At 31.9% G+C, this 22,386-nt stretch overlaps 2 protein-coding genes across 5 annotated transcripts; one reads left to right on the top strand and one right to left on the bottom strand.

The window, feature by feature from the left end:
• The first annotated feature begins 5,903 nt into the window (after positions 1 to 5,903).
• LOC107423491 (protein MEI2-like 1) lies at positions 5,904 to 14,236 on the top strand. Of its 4 annotated transcripts, XM_016033057.4 has the most exons (16): positions 5,905 to 6,451; positions 7,037 to 7,205; positions 7,304 to 7,343; positions 7,685 to 7,942; positions 8,878 to 9,293; positions 9,377 to 9,535; positions 9,682 to 9,798; positions 9,888 to 10,039; positions 10,302 to 10,384; positions 10,523 to 10,933; positions 11,830 to 12,162; positions 12,292 to 12,481; positions 12,794 to 12,878; positions 12,962 to 13,030; positions 13,160 to 13,339; positions 13,655 to 14,236. In XM_016033057.4, exons 2-16 carry the CDS (start codon positions 7,128 to 7,130, stop codon positions 13,817 to 13,819), a joined length of 2,736 nt encoding a protein of 911 aa, XP_015888543.1. In that variant the 5' UTR covers positions 5,905 to 6,451; positions 7,037 to 7,127; the 3' UTR covers positions 13,820 to 14,236. The 4 variants fall into 4 exon arrangements, with proteins under 4 accessions (XP_015888544.1, XP_015888543.1, XP_015888542.1 ...); XM_016033056.4 differs by having other exon boundaries at positions 7,152 to 7,205; positions 11,830 to 12,481; XM_016033055.4 differs by having other exon boundaries at positions 11,830 to 12,481.
• A 980-nt stretch (positions 14,237 to 15,216) lies between these two features.
• Positions 15,217 to 21,542, bottom strand: LOC107423487 (uncharacterized). The gene is made up of 7 exons (XM_016033051.4): positions 21,279 to 21,542; positions 19,573 to 19,951; positions 19,253 to 19,409; positions 17,626 to 17,670; positions 17,079 to 17,244; positions 16,504 to 16,874; positions 15,217 to 15,848 (listed from the first exon to the last, which is right to left on the bottom strand). Exons 1-7 carry the CDS (start codon positions 21,405 to 21,407, stop codon positions 15,530 to 15,532), a joined length of 1,566 nt encoding a protein of 521 aa, XP_015888537.1. The 5' UTR covers positions 21,408 to 21,542; the 3' UTR covers positions 15,217 to 15,529.
• Positions 21,543 to 22,386: the final 844 nt, after the last annotated feature.

Genomic DNA, 22,386 nt, shown 5'->3' with positions numbered 1-22,386 from the left:
ATTTGTGAAGGAAGATATGCTTGTACTAAGAAAATTTTGTCTATGTTTATTAGATATTTTTTAGATACCTACTTACATAATACTGTTTTATAGCTTTGATGCATCTCTGATAAACACCCCAGACATTGCATCGGATAAAACCTACAAAATCATTCATTTTCCAATTTGACATATGGATTTGTATTGGGTTTATTTACCCTTTTTCGGAGAGATATATTGTTAATTTGTTAATAAATAATAAGATTTTTAGCGTCTATGCAATTGTGCCTCCTTTTTCTTTTTTTTTTTTTTTTTTTTTTTTTTTGAGACTGGCAATTTTGCCCCCTCAATTATTAGACTTCTGTATTTTGATTTCTAATTTTTACTTTTTTGCATTTTGGTCTTTAAAATTAAGTTTTTAATAGCTATATATTTTTTTAATTTTTTTAGCAGTTTTGAATTTTTAAGGAATATATTATGCATTTGTTGTAATAATAAAACAACAAAATTATAAAATCAAACATCCAAAATAATTTTTGTATATCACATCAAATGCGCTGTATGCATCAAAACTACCAAAAATAAATAAAAATAGTTTAATTAAAAATCAATACTTACAAAAAATTAAAATTTAAGGATTAAATGCCACAAAAAAAAATAAAAATTCAGGAATTAAAATGCAAAAGCTTATAATTTAGGAAGTGTAAATGCTAATGCCTCAAGTAATTCATGATTCATCATTTAGTATCAAACATTTGGTATGAATACTAGTAAGCTTCCTAAACATATTAGAGTCCTTAAACCCTTTAAACATAGTTTATTTTTATCATTTTTTTTATTCACAGCTTTTGAATATGAAAGGCTACAATGGAATAGAAACAAATTGGATGGAAAGATAAATATAAATTAATTTGAATCATTTATAAGCAAAGCACATTTGCCTAGTTTCCAAACGGCTAAAATATAATATATCTTGTTTTCTAGCATTAATGTTATCCACGTGCATAATGGTTGCATTTGCATCTCAAGGTCCGCAAAAGGAGACCTAGGGTTTCCTTTGTAACTTGGGCTTACATCTAAGAAGTGAAAAATATCCTAAATTATAAACTCTTAGATCTTCTTTCTTGTTCTGCTTTAGATAGCCTAGCTTAATTATCATTGATTGGCAGTATCAAGATTCTTTTCTACCTAATTATATGTACCAAAGAAGAAAGTAGTGAAATGGTAACATGTCTAATTTATTTATTTTAGTTAGATCTAATATACATAAGAAAAAAAAAATTGACATTATTCGATGTATTTCATTAATAATGAAAAATCATTCCTATGGGACAATATGATAGCAAAGCTAATTTACTCTGATAGATTAAAGGTCCAAAATTTGAATCCCCTCACTTTTATGACAATAATAATAATAATGAAAAATCAACCAGGATAACTATTTTTAATTGACTATCATTTTACGCTTGCTAGTGTAATTAATTGATGAAGTTTTGGGAATCGCTATGCATAGGGGGCATGCATGATATTGTGAAGGTTTCGGAAACTTTCTTAACATTTTGTATATTTTGCTACATTGAATTTAGATATAAAAAATTGTGCATAAAAGAGGTGTTATTTTGACAAAAATGAAATTTAAAACGATGCTTACGAAATTTCATAAAAATATAGATGAAGGCATATATGTCTCTATATGTGTGTGTGTGTGTGTGTGTGTGTGTGTGTGTGTGTGTGTGTGTGTGTGTGTGGAAAACTCAAAAAAGAGAACGGTTTTTTAATAGTCTTTTCTAGAATAAAAAAATAAAATAAAAGGATATAAACATCTCCTGTGTGCGTTTTTCTAATATCAAAGGTGTAAGAAGAAAATCTTCTTTAAAAAGAACAATTTAAAATAAAACAGTACAAAAGGTGCAGATGCGAAGATGGAGATGTTGATATATATATATATATATATATGACACCGAAAAATAATATTAATAAAGATGAAGACACGCATAGCTCATGAGGATTTTATAAAGCAGCAACAAAACAATCCCCTTTAATTTGATGGACAAATATATTTATAATTGACTAAGCACAGAAATTTATATACAAAGAAACTAATAAAAAATTAAAAGAAAGCAAAAGAAGCTGAAAATAAAAATGATTGGTATGCACTTTTCATCAACCAGGCGGCAACCAATGCATCTTAGCCAAAAATAAAATAAAATTGCAGCAGCCTTGCAGAGAGTAGGACAGGGACCAGAATGGAGACTAGAGAGTTGGCATTCTTACACTTATTTAATTAGTACTCCAATTTCTTATTATTTATTTATTTACATTATATACGGTTGGAGAAGACAATTGGGAGGATCTTTTGTTTATAATTAATTAATGGGATTTTTGCACCATTGTCCCTCTGCTTTGATTAGTTTTACATTTTATTTTTGTAGTATTAAATTAACATTAACACTCTCAAAATTTATGAATAATAGTAGAATCTATTTAAAACTTTTTCATCATGACATTTTAATGTTAAGTTGTATTAATCAAAACAAAATTTTCATTATAATTGTACCCTATTTAGGGAAAACAATTCTCTTTAAATGCAATGCAAAAAACATTTAAATAATTAAAAAGTTATGTGACGAATATTTTGAATCAATGTTTTTGTGCCAAAAATCTTTAATTAATTCAAAGAGCAAATCATTGCTTTTTCTAAAGTATTGATCATTTATCACTACAAATGAATATTATCAATAAAACTTTTACTTATATATTAATTACTAATTGATTATATTTAAATAAATTTTGACTCTTAAACTTTTAGCATAAACTAGTTAATAACTTACACATAAATATAAATTTTATTAATAATCATAAATGATGATAAATATTATTTTTTTATATAAAAATTAATTAATAATAGCATGTTGCTGGTTAAATACAAAAGCATTTCGTACACGACACTCAGCTCGAGGCATTCGAGGACATGGAAGAATATTAATGCATGCAACATTGTTTTTCTTTTCTGATAAAATGTTGCTGTATATATATATATATATATATTTTAGTCATTGTTGCTGTATATATATGTACACGCATAGGTAAGAGAAAGAATGATTGATTATTTTGTGAGATGTACCAAGTTTGAATAACAATCTTCCAAACTCCTATCTAATTCCACAACTAACCTTTACAAAATTTCTCAACCACCTGCTATCTTGGATTTTGAAGAGATTGTTTCACACCAAACTTTTATTACCACACAAAAAAAAAAAAAAAAAAAAAGAGTGAAGGAATTTTTAAATGTTATATTTGCAATTTTCATTCACCAATTTTAATTAATTTTTTTTTCTTTCTATAATATCTATATGTTTTTCTGAGAAGAAAAGAAAGAAGCGAAGGAAACAATATTAGAAGAAGTGTGAAATCCATTTAAATATACCAAAATAAATTTCTCAAAGCCTCAAAATATTGATGAAAGATTCGAGAAATTAAATTCCATTATATATCTCGTAGTAGTTAGCAAGTTGATAATATGGAAGTCTAATTTTTTGTGTCCATATCTCTACTTACTTGCCTTCAATTTCATGTCATACCAACATTAGGAATATTCAAAATATTTGTATTAAAAAAATATAATATATGTTCCTTCCTACTTTTCATTTCTTATATATATATATATATATTATATAAATCCATCTCCTTATTTTATATTGGTTTATCAAATATAGGGTAAAAGTTAAAATGTCTAATAATTTACTTGTAATAATATAATATTTACTTATTAGTGATAATTTGTATAGAATGAACTACATGTATATGCAGGTATTGTATCGATAATAAAGCTTTTTTATTTTTGGGAAGAGAATGAGCCATTCTTATGGTTTTCTTTTTTTTTTTTTTTTTTTGGGAAGAATATGAGCCGCTTTTATTATAAGAAACACAGTAAATATATTATAGGGCAGCATGCTTTATAATTATACATAATTACATATCCATTAAGTGTGCGCTGCATGTGGTTCAAGCCAAAAAAAAAGAAAAAAAAAAGTGTACGTTGTATGTGATTATTAACTATTATATGATCAAATAAGCTTAGCTTGGTTGTTATGCTTTTTATACTTATATTTATGAAATCATGGGTTCTAAACAGATTCTTTTCCGTTTAAATTAAAAATTTGTTATAATAATAAAAATAAAATAAAAATAAAAATAAAAACTATCATATGTATAAGGTGCTATATATTGGTTATATATTAAAATTTTATTGGATAAAAGGATTGATAATAGACACATCTTTGTTTTAGTGTTTGCTTTCAGATGATTTTTTAATTAAGTAAACAAATGGATAATGTTATAATATATTGTGGATAATATTATATAATATTTTTGCATACAATCTCATGATAAATTGCTTATGTTATAATGAGGGTCACGTAATTACATAATTATAGACGAATAAAATTTTTAAAAAATATATTAAAATTTAATTTGTTGCCTATTTATAATAAAATATTTAAGAGAGACAAAAGAAAGGCCGTCCATTAAAATAACTTTTAACTTATTGGAAGATCCGTTAATTAGCAGGCTCTCATATATAATTTTTTCAGTACTTATCATTAAAATTGCATGGGCGACATTTACCCTTAAAAAAAAAAAAAAATTTACATAAATCGCCAAGCAAATGATCGAAGTTTTAGGTTGTGTTATACTAAAAAGATTTATTATTATTATTATTATTATTTTCAGCTCAAGTTACAAATATATGTAATGCAAAAATTTTAAAAAAGTTACAAGTATATGAACGCATCAAGAATCATAATAATAATAATAAAAGTAGAAACCGATTATAAAAATCCTTTTAACGGTTTGTTTTTTCTGCTTTCCAATATCCTCTTAATGTTGAAGTAAATTATGCGGGTAAACAACATTTTTCTTTGAAACCATTAGATATTAGTACAATTATTAATGTGTAATATATATATGAAAAATGCTATATAATTTTCACCACTAATGATCTATTATTAGTGGGCCATATATACCGACAAGGTAATTTAATATGCTATAATTTAAGATTCAATTTTTTTAAAATTAAAATTTTAAAAACAATTTTATTTGTCAGTACTGTGATTATGATCAATAGAATTCATGCTTATAAATGTCAATTAGAAGTTGCTAGTTGGTAATATTTAATTCAGTTTTGACTTTTTAAATACAAATTCTAATCAGGAAAGTGAATCATAATATTAATTTGTTAGTTATTCAGAAAATTGAACTCTAGCTTTTGAACTTTCTTTTTGGTTAAGAATAATACAATAAATACTATCTAGTCTACTAATATATCTATACATATTATTATTTAATTAGTATATATTTAGTAATATTTATTCATTCAAAAATTTACTTACCTATTTATAAACTATATTAATATAATAACAAATATTTGTATATTCTTGGTGGATATTTTGATAGGATAGATTTTATACTTTTTAGTTAATGTAACTCTTTTTTTTAAGGAAAAAATTCGTTAGTGATCAACATGTAAACACGGATTTCATAAATGATAGTTAAAAAGAAAAAACACAGTGATTAATCAAAGAGGAAAATGCAATGATTAATCAAAAAAATAAAAAGAAAAATAAAAAACACCATGCAAGTGCCGATAGAGGTGGAGACAAGGAGTGGGCTGAGCCTGATCCAACAACTCCAAAAGGGCTGGGAAACCCAATCGATCCGAACCCTTGGAAATGAATTGGACCGGAGCCGATCAAATGGGTTAGAACCGAAGGAGGAAATCGGAATTATCTGAATTATCTGAAATATGAAGCTTTCTATATTTATCCACACAACCACATCTCTCCGCGCCTACTTTTCTGTTTTGTCTTCTTTCTTTTTTAATTTTTAATTTAATTTAATATTTATTTATTTCCTATTAACAGAAAATAAAAGAAGAAAAAAAAAAAAAAAAAAAAAAACAGAAAACAAAAAACATTTGTATTTTCTCTCTAGGAAGCTACCGTGCGAGCGTGAGACCGGCGGGACCCTGATCTCGCCGGAATTTCGCTCTCCGATCGCTGGAGTTTTCATTATAACCGACTCGGAGCTCTGAATCTTTTGCCGCCACAACATACAGAGAGAGAAAGCGACGGAGCTTCCGAATTTTTCTTTTTTCTTTTTTTTTTTTTTGATTTTGTTTTTGATGGTTGAATAGGTAGAAAACGAAGAAGGAGAAAACTTTGTTTTGAAAAAAAAAAAAAATTCTCTCTTTTTTGTTGTGGTGGTGAGTGATTGCTTGCAATGCCGGAGAAAAAGAAATAGTTTTTGAGAAGCAGCCGAGAATTCTGAGATCTCTTTCTTTCCTTCTTTTTTTTTTTTTTTTTTGAATTTTTGCCTGGCCTTGTTTTGCCTCTCTTTCTGGTCAAATTTCAAGTTAGAAAATTGCCGTGACGGAGGGGAAATTGAATTTTGGAGTCGGCGATCGATCATGCAGGTAAGGCTTTCTTGCTTAGGGCCAGATCATGCTTTTTACTTGTTTTCATTTTTATTCTGCATTTTTTTTTTCATTTTTTCGTGATAAATTGATGTTAATATTCTTAGCTATGCGCTAATTTTTCTCTGTAAAATTTGAAACCTTTTTTTTTTTTTAAAATTTTTGGATGTCAAATTTTAACTGTTTTCCTGCATTTACTTGATCCCTCGCTCAATTTTTGTTTTTTTCTTTTCCGCTTCGCCTTTCATTGGTTTATGTTGTTGAAGAAACAGATGAAAACGAAAATGGGGCATTAATTTTTAATTTTAGTCGTGTTTTCCAACCTTCTTTTCTCGAGAAACAAACAGAGCAACGGCGTTTGGTCGTTGGTTGGTGGTAAGCAAGCGGTTTTTTTTTAAACTGTAATTCCAATTCATGGGATCTAAGGTTAATAAAACATTTTTTTTCTTTTCCAAACAAAGGAATTGCTTTTAATTCTTTGTACTAGTATGGCTGTTTGTTAATTACAGCATTCTTTTCTATAATTTTGATTTTGAGGTTGAATTTTGAGAAATGCTTTTTTTTTCCCCCTTAATTTTTATTTAGTTAGGAGCTATGGAATACAGACATAGTCAGCTAAGAAATGAAGCTTGAGATTTTGTTGTTCTGTTGAGATTTTCTGGTTGTAACATGCACAATGCCATTTGAACTTATGGATCAGAGGGGCGTATCTGCGTCTCCCCACTTCTTTGAAGACATTTGTTATTCTTCTGAGGTACTTTATCACCATATTGTCATATTATATTCTTTTCGGTAATAATAATCCTTTCTTTTATCTCATTTGCCTTTATTTTTTGAACATTAATTGCTCAGAGAGAAGTTAGGAAGCCGAAAACCATGCCCAATTATCAAGGTTAGCATCGTTAGTCTTATCTGGTAATATATCTTTGTTCAATTGCATTCTGCATGGTTCTTCTTCTCATACTATAATATTTTTCTGAATGATATCTGTTGCTTTTGAATTTCAAAGCACCCAAATCATTTGATACTACACTCGGGGTGCTAATCTATTGAAAGACATGGCTTACCTACTCTGTAATTATAAACTACTACTAAATTTTTATGTCCAAGTGCTGTGTGAGACTATTTACCATACAGTCTTTCATCTTGATTGTTATTCTTCGATGGAATGGTAACGTTGTCTTGAAGAATGTTGGATTCTTATCATGCTTTAAAAACTGGTACCGATTGCAGCGCATTCAGTGGATTGTTCAGAAATGCCACTGTCCAACCTATCCAGGGAACAAGCAGAAAGGCAAAGCATTGGTCAAGGAGTTGCCCCTTTCTCCAAGGCTTCATGGAAGCCTATGGATCACCATCTAAAATTGTGGCCAGATTTGTATAAGAAGCCAGTATCTTACAGCATGGATGGAAAGACAAGCCTTATTAATGAAAGCCACCATGAAAGTGGTCTATTCTCCAGCTCAATGACCGAAATGTTTAGTAGAAAATGTAAGTGTTCCTTTTATGTCTATTAAGATGCTTATCCCTATTTTGCTTGTGGTATTTTTAACCTTTTGTTTAATCGAATCAGATACTTAAGTTGATCTTACACTCCTGCTGCATTTACAGTTACATTAAATTGGTAACCTTCATGCATGCGTTGAAAAGAAGTTACAAACTCCATTATGCATAACCATGAGAAGATTATCTAGTAATTATACTTTATTTAGTGCTAACTGTCTATTGTCTGAACTTAATAACATGGTTGGAGTGAGTTCCATTGAGATTAAGTTTTTGGTTGATGCTAATCTAACATGATGCTAGAGCTTAACTGTCTAACTGGTGTTGTGTTCAAATCTTGCTAAGCAGATTCTTTAACCTAATTTTTGTCCTGATGTTGAATGGTTCTACATATGGTGAATGTTAAGTGTCTATTGTCTGAGGTTGATGTACATAATTGTCCTACTTCCTTTCACCTTACACTTATTGGATTGATGGTAACAGTCAGAAATTTAAGTTTTGATGCCCAATTCTTAGATCTATTTTTCCAGTTAGAGTTCTTAGACAATATATCTTCTTTAGTACTTTGTCTGATCAACATCACTCCAATTTTCTCATAGGGATACGTTCTGTTGGGAGGCTGACAATTTTTAATTCAAAGCAATACCCTGTATAAATTTTATTTTGTTTCAATCAAGTTCTTCCAACATCTTTGTAAAACTATATTTGCTGTATTTTAGATTTGTAATTTATCTGTTTTCTGATTCTTTTGTTTTTCTGTGTACATAATTCATGACCTCATTTGTATTAACACTCTGATTAAGTCTTAGTTGAGTTGACTGCATCTGCTTTAATTCTACATCTGTGTACTTTTTTGATAATTGTGCATATATATATATATATATATATAATTTTAGAGGCATAATATTCGTACTTTTGCGCAGTGAGATTATCGGCAAATGATGTTTTATCGCATCAGCCTGCTAATATTGTTGTTTCCCATGATGAGGAAGAACCTTTTGAATCTCTGAAAGAAATTGAGGCACAAACTATTGGGAATCTCCTTCCTGATGAAGATGATCTCTTTTCTGGTGTGACTGACAAGTTTGGTTACAAGGGTCATGCCAATAACATGCACGAATTTGAAGATTTTGATCTGTTTAGCAGTAGTGGAGGTATGGAATTAGAAGGAGATGATCATCCATCTGTGGGGCTTAGAGAGTATCATTTGGTTGGGGGAGTTTCAAGTGGTCAAAGTGGCTGTATTGGATCATTTGCTGGTGAACACCCCTCTAGGACACTTTTTGTCAGAAATATCAATAGCAATGTTGAAGATTCTGAATTGAAAGCTCTTTTTGAGGTGCTTACTGCTCTTTTCATGCAACCAAGTTACACTAGTTTATATTGCAAGTTAAAACTGATGAGTATGTTTTGTTCTCTCAGAAATATGGAGATATTCAGGCCCTATACACATCCTGCAAGCATCGCGGATTTGTTATGATTTCTTATTATGATATAAGAGCAGCTCAAAATGCGATGAGAGCTCTTCAAAGTAAGCCACTGAGGCGTAGGATGCTTGACATACATTATTCAATTCCCAAGGTTGGTGGTCGAGTTCTTTATGTCCACATGGGGATATGTTATATTCCCTCTTTCCTCTCTTATTCTCCTCCTGTTGTTGAATTGATTACTTTCATGTTTCATTGATGCTTTATTGTTTAATTTCTTATACTATGCTAATATGTCAGGACAATCCTTCTGAGAAAGATGTAAACCAGGGAACCCTAGCAGTATTCAACCTTGATTCTTCTGTTTCAAATGATGAGCTTCGTCAAATTTTTGGAGTTTATGGTCAAATTAAAGATGTAAGTATTTCTTTTCTCTCCTAATACATTGCTCAGGATATAGAGGGTGATAAACTTTCAGTTATATGGTGGTGATTTTTTTGTTTTAGATCCATGAAACTCCACACAAGCAGCATGGCAAGTTCGTAGAATTTTATGATATTAGAGCTGCAGAGGCTGCACTTCGCGCATTGAATAAGACTGACATTGGTGGGAAGCAAGTCAAGCTGGAACCAAGCTGTCCAGGGGGTGCAAGACAAGGGTATTGTATATTTACTGCTTATTTATATCCCTCACTGATAGATGTATGGTCAAAACAATTCTTTTCAGGACCAGATCCTATAATTATTTTCCTTGTTTTTTGGGGTCTTGATCTACTGTTGTCACTTGTTATTGGGTCTGCATTACTCTTCTCCTTTTTTTGTTTTTTTTGTTTTTTTGGGGTGTGTGTGTTTCCTCCCTTATCATTTTAAGTTTCATTTGTTCAACTTTCACTCTGTAAAAGATAGTATAATTGTTTGCAGATCGATGCAAGTACCTGAGCAGGAGCAAAATGGAACTGATCTTGGTCATAGCCCCTGCAACAACTTGTCATTGGGATGCAAAGGTTGAATAATTTTTCATGTTGAATTATTGTTCTCTCACTCTGTAAAAGAATTGTTGTATCAATTTGTGTTTGTATTTTGAATAAATTTTTTTGCATCCTCTGATTAAAAATATTTTGTTGTGGCAACAATATCCCCAGGAGTAATTGTGTCAAGCTGGATGATTAATGGATTGAATCAGGGTGTATATTCTGTGATCCAGTCGCCTATGAATACATTTACAGAAAATTCTCTCTCTCACCAGACTTCTAGTGTTACAAATGTCTTGCCCTCTCCAGTGAGAATGGCCTCTGCTGGTAAACAAGTTGGCTTTTATGATTCAAATAATAACTCTCTGGATGAAATGAATTTTGGCAACCAACGGATTCCCACTTTCCATCCTCATTCCTTCCCTGAATATCATGATAGTTTAGCCCATGGTATTCCTTGCAATTCTTCAACTACTCTTGCAGACTTGACTAGCATGGGTCTCAGAATGACGGAAGGAATGGACAGCAGACACTTTCATGGAGCATCTACTACCAGGCATGCAGTGGAACATAAAGTAGGAGGTAAATTTAGTTTATTGTTTGTTGTTTGTTGTTTGTTAGTTTCATTTACTTTCTTGCTGGTAATGTTTGACCTCTCAAGCAAAGCACAGTCTAAATTACTCACTAGTTACTCCTCTGTCCCTTGCCTAAACCCATCTAAGATCTCCACAAAGTTTGTGTACTATATTTGATCCTGTTTTAGCAAAGAGCTTTTGGGAGTCCTTGAATAGATGGATTATTGATGCAGGATCCATGAGAGCTCACAAACTAAAGGAAGTACTAGAAAACACTAGAGCTGTAATAAACTTAATTTTGTTCAATATCCTTCAGAGTCTACATCTTAGGATTTTAAGAACCCTATTTATAATAGCAGAAACCATTCAGGAAAAGGACATAAGGAAACAATTTCTCTAACACAATTTAATATAATTCAAAATATATTTTTTTTTAACTCTATGCCATAGTTTCCATAACACAATTAAATATAATTCAAAATACTTTTTGTTTAACTCTATGCCATAGTTTCCATCTTTGTCTCCATCGGTTATTTTCGTTTTCTATTTTTATTCATACCAAACAGGAATCAGTTATAAATTTAACAAGTTAGTTGTATCACTTAATAATTTGTTTATTTCTTTTTAATTCTTATACAGAAATTACACCGTGTTAAAGTAGTTGATAAATATTGGACTTTCCATTGGTTATGGTTCAGTTTGTTTGTCTTGTTCCATTCATAGTGTCTCGTATTGCTTGTTAATTGATGCTAGTTTCCATTAGTTTGGATGTATGTAGGCCATATTAGCTTTGAAAATTATAACGTATCTATTTTCTTCAAATTTTAGTTAGGTTGATAACTTGAGCTTTATCTTTCTTATCATCATTGGGTGAATTTGGTTTTGAAAAATGTTCGTCTGCAGTTGTTGGATCTTCTGGGAATGGGAGTGGCCCTGTTCATGAACATCGTAATGTGTGGAATAACCCCAATCAATATCAGCAACATCCTTCAAGTCCTATGATGTGGCAGAATTCTCCATCATTTGTCAATGGTCTTCATGCACATCGCATTCCACTGATGTCTGGATTCCCTAGAGCACCACCACATATGTTGAACTCAGCCTCATCTTTGCCTCACCATATTGGATCGGCTCCATCTGTTACTCCCTCCCTCTGGGAAAGGCATGCCTATTCTGGGGAGTCTCCAGAAACTTCTAGTCTTCACCTTGGTTCTCTTGGAAGCCCAGGTTTTTCTGGTAGTCCTCATTTGCATCCTATGGAAATTTCTTCTCATAACATGCTTTCTCAAGTCGGTGGAAATTGCATGGATATGACCACAAATGTTGGGCAACACTCTTCTCAGCATATTTGCCACATCTTTCCAGGGAGGAACCCAGTGATTTCAATGCCTACCTCTTTTGATTCTCCGAATGATCATGCAAGAAATCTGTCCCATCGAAGAAATGAAGTTAACTCTAATAGTGCTGATAAAAAACAGTACGAACTGGATATTGACCGCATATTGCATGGTGAAGACAGCCGCACAACATTGATGATAAAGAATATTCCAAATAAGTACGTATATGGAACTCCTTGCCCTCTGATCCTTACCTTTTTCCACATTGTTTTCTTTCTTTTTAGTTATTGGATATTGACTATGCCAAATGGCAGTTTAACATAAGAAGGGTGAATCTTTCATATGCTTGAGCAGCTTGTTTAGTTCCATTTAGTATTTTATAAATATCTAGTTTTTGATGATATAATTCCAATGCATGCTCATCTAAATATTCTACCTTGAATTGGTCTCTTATCATTTGATGGTACACCATAAGATTCTCAAGAACCATATTTTGTTGGCTCTGAAGGTATGATTGCTTTTCTTTACAGGTATACTTCAAAGATGCTTCTTGCTGCAATTGATGAGCACTGTCGAGGAACTTATGACTTTCTTTATTTGCCAATTGACTTCAAGGCAAGTAAACTCTCTGATAATCTTTTCCTGATGGAAAGAAAACTTTTTTGTGTTTCTAATTCATATTTATGTATCTTTTACAGAACAAATGCAATGTGGGATATGCATTCATCAACATGATCGATCCTCAACAGATTGTTCCCTTCCATCTGGTTTGACCGATGACTAGGCTGTGAAAATAATTTGCTGTTCGGCTCAGTTTAATTTTATTTATTCATTTTTTTTTAATGTTAATACTTTCATAAAGCAAAAGTTAATTTTGAACCACATCTTTTGTTCAGGCATTCAATGGCAAAAAATGGGAGAAGTTTAACAGCGAAAAGGTGGCGTCTCTTGCATACGCTCGAATTCAGGGAAAATCTGCCCTTATTGCCCATTTCCAGAATTCAAGTTTAATGAACGAGGATAAAAGATGTCGTCCTATTCTCTTTCATACAGATGGTCCAAATGCAGGTGACCCGGTAAGATACATTGACAAAAAGTTGAATGACTCACTCATTATGCACTCCTAATAGCGTCCATGTATCTTCATATTGTCAAGTATACTTTATTGCTTTTCTAGCCCATGTTGCTAGACTAAAAGGAAACTTTGATGGATAGAGGTTATATTCTGATGTGCCCTTTCCAACCATATTTTTATATTTGATTCCTTGTAACAATTATAAACCTGCATTATATGTTTATATATTTTTTGCATGGATGCTTGGCACATAAAACACCAAGTTCAAGGTTGGTTATTTCCTGCAAGACCAAATATGACCTATCTTTTTCTACAGGAGCCATTTCCCATGGGTACCAATATCCGATCAAGACCAGGAAAGCCTCGAACAAATGGCAACGAGGGGAACTACAACCAAGGGATCTCTTCAGTGTCTGCAAGCGGAGAAGAATATCTCAATGGCCTGGATTTGGTACCTGGGTCTTCAAAGGATTCTGACTGAACAAGCTGATGAACGAGAGACTAACTGTTAAACTAATGTAATGGTACAAAAACTATGTCCACCCAATTCTATATAGTTGGGGTGGTCGCTTGACTTCTTTTTTGGCTATAGAGAAGGCGCTTCTACTAGGTTTCGGTTGATCTAAACCAAAGAGGGTCGGTTACTTACACAACTATTCCTAGTTCTCTGGAAATTTTCACATTGAGGCCCACTATTGAGTATTTGACGATGGCTCAAAGGAGGCTGGAAATTTTGCACAATCATGAGTGTAACAATATTTATTGTACAGAAGCTCTGGATATATTCGCTAAGTTTCTCTTTCTTTGTTTATTTTCTTCCTACTTTGGCAAAAAATTTTGAACCACTATTGTCATTATATAACATATATTCACGTGTATTGGAATGTTTTTAACTCTACTCCGACTTGAGGTGGCTATTCAACATACTTATTTGTAGAATCTTTATGAATGCTTTAAGCTGTTAAAACAAGCTTAGATCAGCCTTCTTGATTGTCCTAACTTAGGGCTCGTCTGCAGCGATTCATCGTATGATAATGAGGCTTTGAGAAGAAAATACGGAGATCTGAAAAGTAAGGTTAAACATTTTCTTTTTTAATTATTTGCAAGTAATAACGGTTTACTGTGATTAATTTTTTTAAAAATAAAATTGTTGTTTTGGTAAAATTTATATATGCTTGCTCAAAATTAGTGCTTGCAAAAATTGAAATACAGAAAAATTAACGTCTCTTAAATGTCATGGCTATAAATTGAAATACGGAAAAAATTAACGTCTTTTAAATGTTATGGCTATGGCTATCTTTGACGTTAGATTTTGTTGGTAGGTTTTCGTGTAATTATTTCAAATAAAATAAAAGAAAACTTAGCAAACATATACTTTTAAAATAACGACTTGGCAAACATATACTTAAAAACAAAAACAAAAGAAAAACAAAAAAAAAAAGAAAAAAGAAAAAAGAAAAAACAACTTAGCAAGCATATACCTAGTGAATGAGCTCACAATTGCCTCCTTGGTGATTTGACATTTTCTTGAAAGAGGGCTTTCGTTTTTATCTTTTATGCTTAAAAAACGACATATAAAACAAATTGGATGGCCTTCTTTAATGAAAAGATTAGTTTTTTTTTTTTTTTTTTCTTTTTAAGTCCCTAAAAAATCAAAAATCAAAAAAAAGAAAAAGACAAAAACATTGAAGCGCGAAGGGAACGAAGTTAATATAGTATATTAAACAGATAAAACTATTAAGGGGCATGGGCGCAAAAGAAGTGCTATTTTCCATTGTTAAAACTATATGCCATGTTTAGCAGGCAACATTCCAAAAATTCCTGTGCTGAAAATGAAGATAGATAATTCAAAGCTAGTTAACACAGCAATGCGAAACAAACAGAAATGCATCTCTTGCTCTTCTCATATTCAAAAAAATTTCAAAGAAAAATTCATCAACGTATGTCATAAAACCAGGATCATACAACTTTCAAGATAAATCCTAACTCCATATCTTGCTTTGGTTTCAGTTTACATTGTTTCCTTCATTTCCCAAGAAGTTACATTCATTTCGCCAATATCTAAATACAAATTTCATGAATATTTGTGTCAAAACTGCCCTAAAATATGTTCCTCCTAAGAACAACAAAAATGACTTCAACACCCATGCTGTAGACGAACAAGACCAAAAAAAAGCTCCTAGGTGAAACTTTATGTGGTTTTGTGCAATCCGATGTTCAGATCAGAAGATATGGAAACGAGAAGTGGAACAGAGTGAAGCCATACAGCTTTGAAGACACGTTTCTGATGAGCTTTGATGGATTGGGAAGGCTTGTGAGAATTATACCTGATGTCGAAAATGTGAATGGTGGGGTCTGCAGAACCCGATGTGATGTATAAACCATCAGGAGACCAAGCCTGATTAATCAGAGCCGACTGAGACTCACTGCTTTCTTGCTTCCACCCGAAAGCATGTATTTCTGTTTGTCTGAGTCTGATATCAAACAGTCGGAGCTGCCTCCCTGGAGTCCTGCACATGCCCAATGGAAACCGTTAAATCGCTAATCAGCAAAGCATTACTCAGACCACCCAACAGAAGAAAAGTATCAACCAGCAAATCAAGAGTGTAATCATCTTGTTTTAACTCAGCCATGTATTTTCCTGAAGAATCTGAATCCAGCTTCAAAATGATCCAATTATATAGCCAGTAGACTCCGTTATCAACTTATCCAATTTTCACATTACACAGAATTCAAATTTGACTGACCAAATCATGGTCCACTTGATCATTTAACTTTTGATGATTCTACTTAGGAACTTGGTGACTCAACTTAAGTTTACCATCTTCGGGACAGATTAAAGCCTCAAATTCTAAATTCAAAGATAAAAAGGCAGAAGTATTTAGGCTTTGCAGATCATAACAAAACTTCAGTATATCCACTGACAGTTGAAAAGTCACTTATAATGCTCTTCTTAAGCAAGGTCACAGTATGTAAAACACCAATAATCAATAGAACCAGTAAAAGCATGAGAAATGATAAGATATAATGTAGCACTGCAAGCAGAAGAGGGTAAACCAGATGTGCCCATTTCTTCCGAGCAACGACAAGGCAAATCAACAAGATATTATATATATTGACAAGTGACAACATCAAAAGTATGGTTGTTAAGTACATGATTCTCACCCTGCTTGAACCATGAATAGATTGAAGTCGCATGGATTTGGTATTATACTCATGCATTTACTTTCTATTTGATGCTTGAAATCTGCTCTTCCAACATTAACATCAAAGCCAATTATTCTCCTGTCTGCCCCTGCAGATAATACAATCTGCTTTTGTTGCATTCCAGCAACTCCCATGACAGCAGAAGAATGCATATTTCTGTGCAATGTCTTAGGTTTCCATACATTGTCTGCGCCTTTCTCATTCCAAAGTACAACAGCATGATCACTCCCACCTGTGATGAAACATACATCTTCCCAGGGCATGAAAATAATGCTGTTGATAATACCTTTCGCATGAGGTTTATCTTCTAAGAAAGTAACACGACCTCTCTGCCAATGATTAAATAAACAAGAATTAGAGCTTCAATTATATCAAGAAGAAACCATGGTCTTTGGAAGTAAATTTCAGCATTATGTACTTAAATATGGGTTTCTCATACATCGTAAGTTTCTTTTCTTCTTTTTAGGCTTTCAAACTCCATGGGAATCAGCATAGTTAATTTAAAAATATTCAGTTTCTACCATGAACCTTACCCCTTGTGTTTTGTTTAGATTTAATACTGATATCTGAGAGTCTCCACTATCAGCACTGTAAGCAGAAAATAGACTGTTTCCGTCCGGATGCCAGGCTATATCCTCTGGCCATCTCCTTTGTTTTGGAGACACGCAATCGGTAGAACTAAGTAGAGAAGCACCTGACCTGTAAACCAAGAAAACATACAGAGTATACAATCAGTACTGCAAAGTAGAGAAGCAACTGACCTGCAATTCAAGAAAACACATGGAAATAAAATACTGGAATTCTAAATCAGCAACTTCACATTGCAGAAAAGGCAATAAAAAATCAAATCAGATATACATTCAATAAACTGATTATATATACATATTAAACGTACTCCTTATGACTGTTTTCATGCAATTGTTTCATAGATCTTTGTCCATCAAACACAATTTTTATAATTATGAGCCCATTCAAGTGACCTTGCATTTAATTTCTCTCCACTTTAAATTGGTATAGAAACAACTATTTTATGTAAATTTAAGAAGATAAAAGCTTAACATAAAACATTTTAGACGTTACCCCCGGGACTGAACTTGCCACAAGTTGATGAATCCATCCAATGCACTGCAAATATTCAAAAAAATAGCAAGAATTAAATTCCTAAATCACCTTAATATATATAATTAAAAAGGTAATTCTAGTGAGTAAAAAACAGCAACAAAAATTAAAAACAAAAAACAAAACAAGCTCGAGATAAATTATGCTTCTTAAACAGTAGAACATTACACACAGGGGGGGGGGGGGGGGGGAAGAGAAGGGTAGAACGTTTCATGTACCTTCTTTATAACTGTTTTGACTCATTTATGGAACCAAGATTCATGTTCACGTATCTAGTTCAATGGTAGATTCATGAGCAAAAGTAAAATTCAAGTTATTATTAATTTGCTAGTTTATTACGGTGCAATCACACATCCACCATTTTCTTGTCCTTAATTTACAGTTGGAAACCACCACCTACTTTTATTAGCATAATTCCCACTTCCCTCTTAAGGTTTTTTTAATGAAATTAAAATGGTTTAATTTTAGAATCATTGACAAAAATACCAGCAATCTATATCAAGCTAACACAATTTATTATTCAAAACTTCCCTCACATGTAAGCCCACCCAAACACATGGCCAAGCTAATGGGCCTTCCATGTGCAAACGAAATCACTGCACACAATTTCTTATTTAACATGTTCAATAGAAATTGTAACATTTTTCTTACGATACGTAGAAAGAAATAAACTTAAAAATGTATATATCTAGTTGATAGAGATTTAAAACCACTGTAAAAGAGAGGGCAGGTGGGTGCAGTAGGGGGCCAACAATAACAATAACGAACGAAGAAGAATTGTGATTAAAATTTACACTAACCAATACTTTTACATATATTGTCATCTATATGAAAGTGTGAGGGCATTTTCTTTCCTTCCTCTAATCCATTTCATTAGTGAAGGGATTAAATTTCTGGATTTGGAATGGTTCTATATTCCCTCTATAAGGGATGGATAACTAGGCAAATGAAAGATTAGATAATTTTTCTTTTCTAGATGTACCTAACCCAGCTGCCTGTGAGTCTTTCTCCCTAAAATGTTATGATCTCAAGTGCTACAGTATGAGGCATCTACCTCCTACCAAACCAAGAATTCAATTTTCCATCCTCTCGCTCTTTGCTTCCACCCATCCTTCCCAAACATAGGCTAAAGCAAATATCAATAATTATCATTCTATTCTAAAGAATTGAAATTCTTCTAAAGCTAGCTTGAAAATGAAGCATACTCGCACTATGATGTAATTTATGCAAATAAAATCAACTTATTGTAGGAAAGACAACCCAGTTCCTACTTCCTTGACCGCAACGTAGCCAAATAAAAAAAGTTTCTACATCAGAAGATATCATAGAAATAAGAGGGACAGGACTGGACAACCGACATTGAAAATTGACATGCTAATAACACAGTCAAGGGCCAATCCTCATTTTCATACACACAAAATTTTAAACAAAAAGCTCTAGCCTCTTCAAAACTTATCTTAGCATGCAAGCTTAGCAAGAGAAGCAACTAAAATTATATACTATGTTCTTTTACGTTTTGATCTAGCAGTATTTCAGTCATGCCACACATATTTTTCTTTACAGATCAAACATGAGACTCTGTGATTACCTGGTGATGAAAAGCTGATCATTAACTGGACACAAAGCAAGACTTCTTAACTTTCTCTTGTGCTGACTTGATATGTGATTGCTAGTTTGGCACCGGATCAGGCATGGTGCAACGCTACTACGTACCAATGGTACTAATTCCTTGTGCTCTTTCTGTTCTGGTATACAGAAGAAAACTTCCAATCACAAAGAAAAGAACAATACATATATGAAAGTGAATAAAAGTGCAACAAATTGAAGTTGCAAAAATGTAAATCAAGTGATGCATAGTCAAGAAAACAGGCTGATAGTATGAGACTGTTGAATAGGTGAGAGTCTTACCAAACTTTCTTTTTGTCCCTTTATCTTGACTTTCCACAACTTCCCGCTCAGAAATGGTTCTAGATGGTAATTCTCCTTTTGCTTTCATAGAACTATTAGAGTGGCTAGGAACCAAAGGACCAGCCTGGGAACCAGAGCCTGCCCATTTCATAGGTTGGGAAATTTTTGGAGTGACAGCAGGAATTACAAGTTCTGGTTTAGACTGTGCTTTACTTGTAGAGCCTTCATTTTTATGGATAGGACTAGTTGATCTGCGTTCCACCTTGACACTTTTAGATCCATTATCCATTTTATTTTTATATGGCACTGCATTCTTCTGCCCTCGAAGACGAGCCAACTTAGATTGTGAATCATTCAGTCTCTTCTCTGCTTCCTTAAGCTGCATGCATTTTTCCAAATAAATTATTAGGTAAATAACTACATTGAGAAGGCCTATGATTGATCATATGGAGGAATGGAAATCTATAGGGAATGGACATATTTCTAAGCAAAACAAAAAGACGTTGATAAATCCAAGAAAGAAAAAAAAAAAAAAAAAAAAAAAAAAAAAAAAAAAAAGAAAAGAAAAACTTTTGAAGAGAATAACAGATTTCTTATAGAATTAACTTAATATCTGGGTACACATTTCTCCCTACAAATTCAAATAGAAATCCTCTAATACCAATTTTTGTCCTTGTCCTTTAGAAGGTTTTAAAAATTCAATCCAATATCCATGTTTTGTCAGATGGCTTCAACTAATACTCTCATAAACTTATGGAAAGACAAAACACAGTGGTGTATATATATATATATATATATATTGATTCCTAATATAAGATGATTGGAAATATTTAGGCAAGACCTATACACTGATATGTACATGATAGCAGCATCAGAGAAATTCATGATAATAAAAACACAAATAAATGAAGTCCAAAAAGATTACATGGATGTGAAACTATATGGATGTAAAACATTAAAATTCGTGTCTATTGAAAGATCTTGTACATTCGAGGGGCAGAAAAACTGTCAGACAATCTTCAAATACGGAGTTGCACTTGTAAAACCATGATTGCTACTCAAACCAACAACCTTTGAAAGCGCATGCTTTTTTATTTCTTTTCATCATCTTGACAGAACAATTAAAGCAATAGTTACCACCACCAATTCAAAGTAACTACATTTCAAAAAACCCGTAAATTGGTTTGTCTCTAAACCCTCACCAAAGAACAGCAAATGTGGGCCAAGATTGTAAAATTACAAACTCTTTTTGCCATCTTGTTTAAGCATGCCAAGAAAAGAATGCTTAATATGTTTAATCAATTATAACATTGAACTGGGGATATGGGGAAAGAGAGTGTCTATCATGATATGAATAAGAAAAGGGAATAAACAACTTCTGAGAGCATTGTTTTCTAATTTCCTTTCCTTTACTGTATGTTCAACCCAATCCATTTAAGGTAACTCCCTTTCAAACCCCCCCCCCCCCCCCCCAAAAAAAAAAAAATAAAATCTTTGAATCTACACCGTCACCAAAGAATTGAAAATGCAAACCCAAGATTTTAAAAATCCAAACTTTCATTTTTCTATCTTTTTTAACCATGCCAAGAAAGTAGCATTTTTTTACATGTTTCATCATTTGCAAGTGATTGTTCTTGATTTCAAGGAACTGGGTGTGTTTGGAAACAGTATTTATGATGATCAGAAAAAAGAAAAGAGATTGAAACCTGAGATTGGTAATAGGAGATGCGGTTGTTGAGATGTTGGACTTCGCGGGTACGATGTTCTATGAGAGCCACCAAAGCCTCCTCTTGTTCTTCCCTGCTGTTGGTTTCTTCTCCGTTCTCTTCAACCATCTTCTTCTTCTTCTTTCTCTGTGTTGTTGCTGCTGAGACTCCCTTCTTCTCATTCACTTCTTCTTCTACCTCTGCTCCTGGTCTTTGGTTATGACCGCTCCTTCATATTCTTTTATGCAGCCATTAAAACCCAAAATCAGTTTTATAGTATATGCTTTTTTATTTTTTATTTTTATTTTTTTGAAAATATATAATACATGCCTTTTTATTTTTTATTTTTTTTGAAAGTAATACATGCTTTTTTATGTGTATATATATATATATATATATATATTTGTCGATTTTTTTTTCCTCAAAAAAGGGAAAATAAATCTTAAAATGACGTATTTTTACATTTTAGGCCAGTCAATGAAAGAATAGCAACATTCCTCTTTATTTTATTAGTTTTGTAAAATATATTTCTTTACTTTTAAAATATTTTGAAATATTCCTTTAAATTGTATTCCATTTCAATCAATTTCATTGCTACATAATTTTTAGAAAATTATAAATTTTTTTCACCTAAGTTTTGAGCTGAATGCTAATTAAGTCCCTTTAAAAAAAAAAAAAAAAAACAATGGCAACTCTAAACTTTATATTTGAAATTTCAAGGTTGACATTGTTTTTACAGAAGGGCTAATAAATTGATAATAGGTAATTAATTAAAAAAAAATTGATAGTGACTAAGGTTGAAGTCAGTCATAGAAAATAGAAACTGTAAGGTTGAAGTCTAGAATGGAAAATTTGTAATTTTTTCTTATTTAGTATAAATATTATTATAAGAAGAATCACCTAATGATGAGAAAAAGATAAAATAATAATAATAATAAAAATAAATAAATAAATCATCTAATGAAATACAATTTAATACTAAAAAAGAAAAACATGTTTAATTTCAAAAACTTAAAAAAAAAAAAAGTGTAATTATGGGAGCAGTTAAAAAAAAGTGTAATTGATAAATATCAAGTTTCAGGTGGGAAATATACATTTTTTTAACCAA

This window comes from Ziziphus jujuba, chromosome 3 (assembly GCF_031755915.1).
Source record: "Ziziphus jujuba cultivar Dongzao chromosome 3, ASM3175591v1".
NCBI lineage: Eukaryota > Viridiplantae > Streptophyta > Magnoliopsida > Rosales > Rhamnaceae > Ziziphus > Ziziphus jujuba.
This window is presented reverse-complemented; position numbering and strand designations above follow the sequence as displayed.

Bases quoted from the DNA above. Each gene is read 5' to 3' on its own strand.
- LOC107423491 (XM_016033055.4), top strand. From the start codon at position 7,128: ATGCCATTTGAACTTATGGATCAGAGGGGCGTATCTGCGTCTCCCCAC. The intron at 7,344-7,684 runs GTTAGCATCGTT...TACCGATTGCAG, and splicing joins AACCATGCCCAATTATCAAG to CGCATTCAGTGGATTGTTCA. The intron at 9,799-9,887 runs GTAAGTATTTCT...TTTTTGTTTTAG, and splicing joins TTTATGGTCAAATTAAAGAT to ATCCATGAAACTCCACACAA.
- LOC107423487 (XM_016033051.4), bottom strand. From the start codon at position 21,407: ATGGTTGAAGAGAACGGAGAAGAAACCAACAGCAGGGAAGAACAAGAG. The intron at 19,410-19,572 runs GTAAGACTCTCA...TCTGTATACCAG, and splicing joins AGGGACAAAAAGAAAGTTTG to AACAGAAAGAGCACAAGGAA. The intron at 16,875-17,078 runs GTAAGGTTCATG...AATCATTGGCAG, and splicing joins ATCTAAACAAAACACAAGGG to AGAGGTCGTGTTACTTTCTT.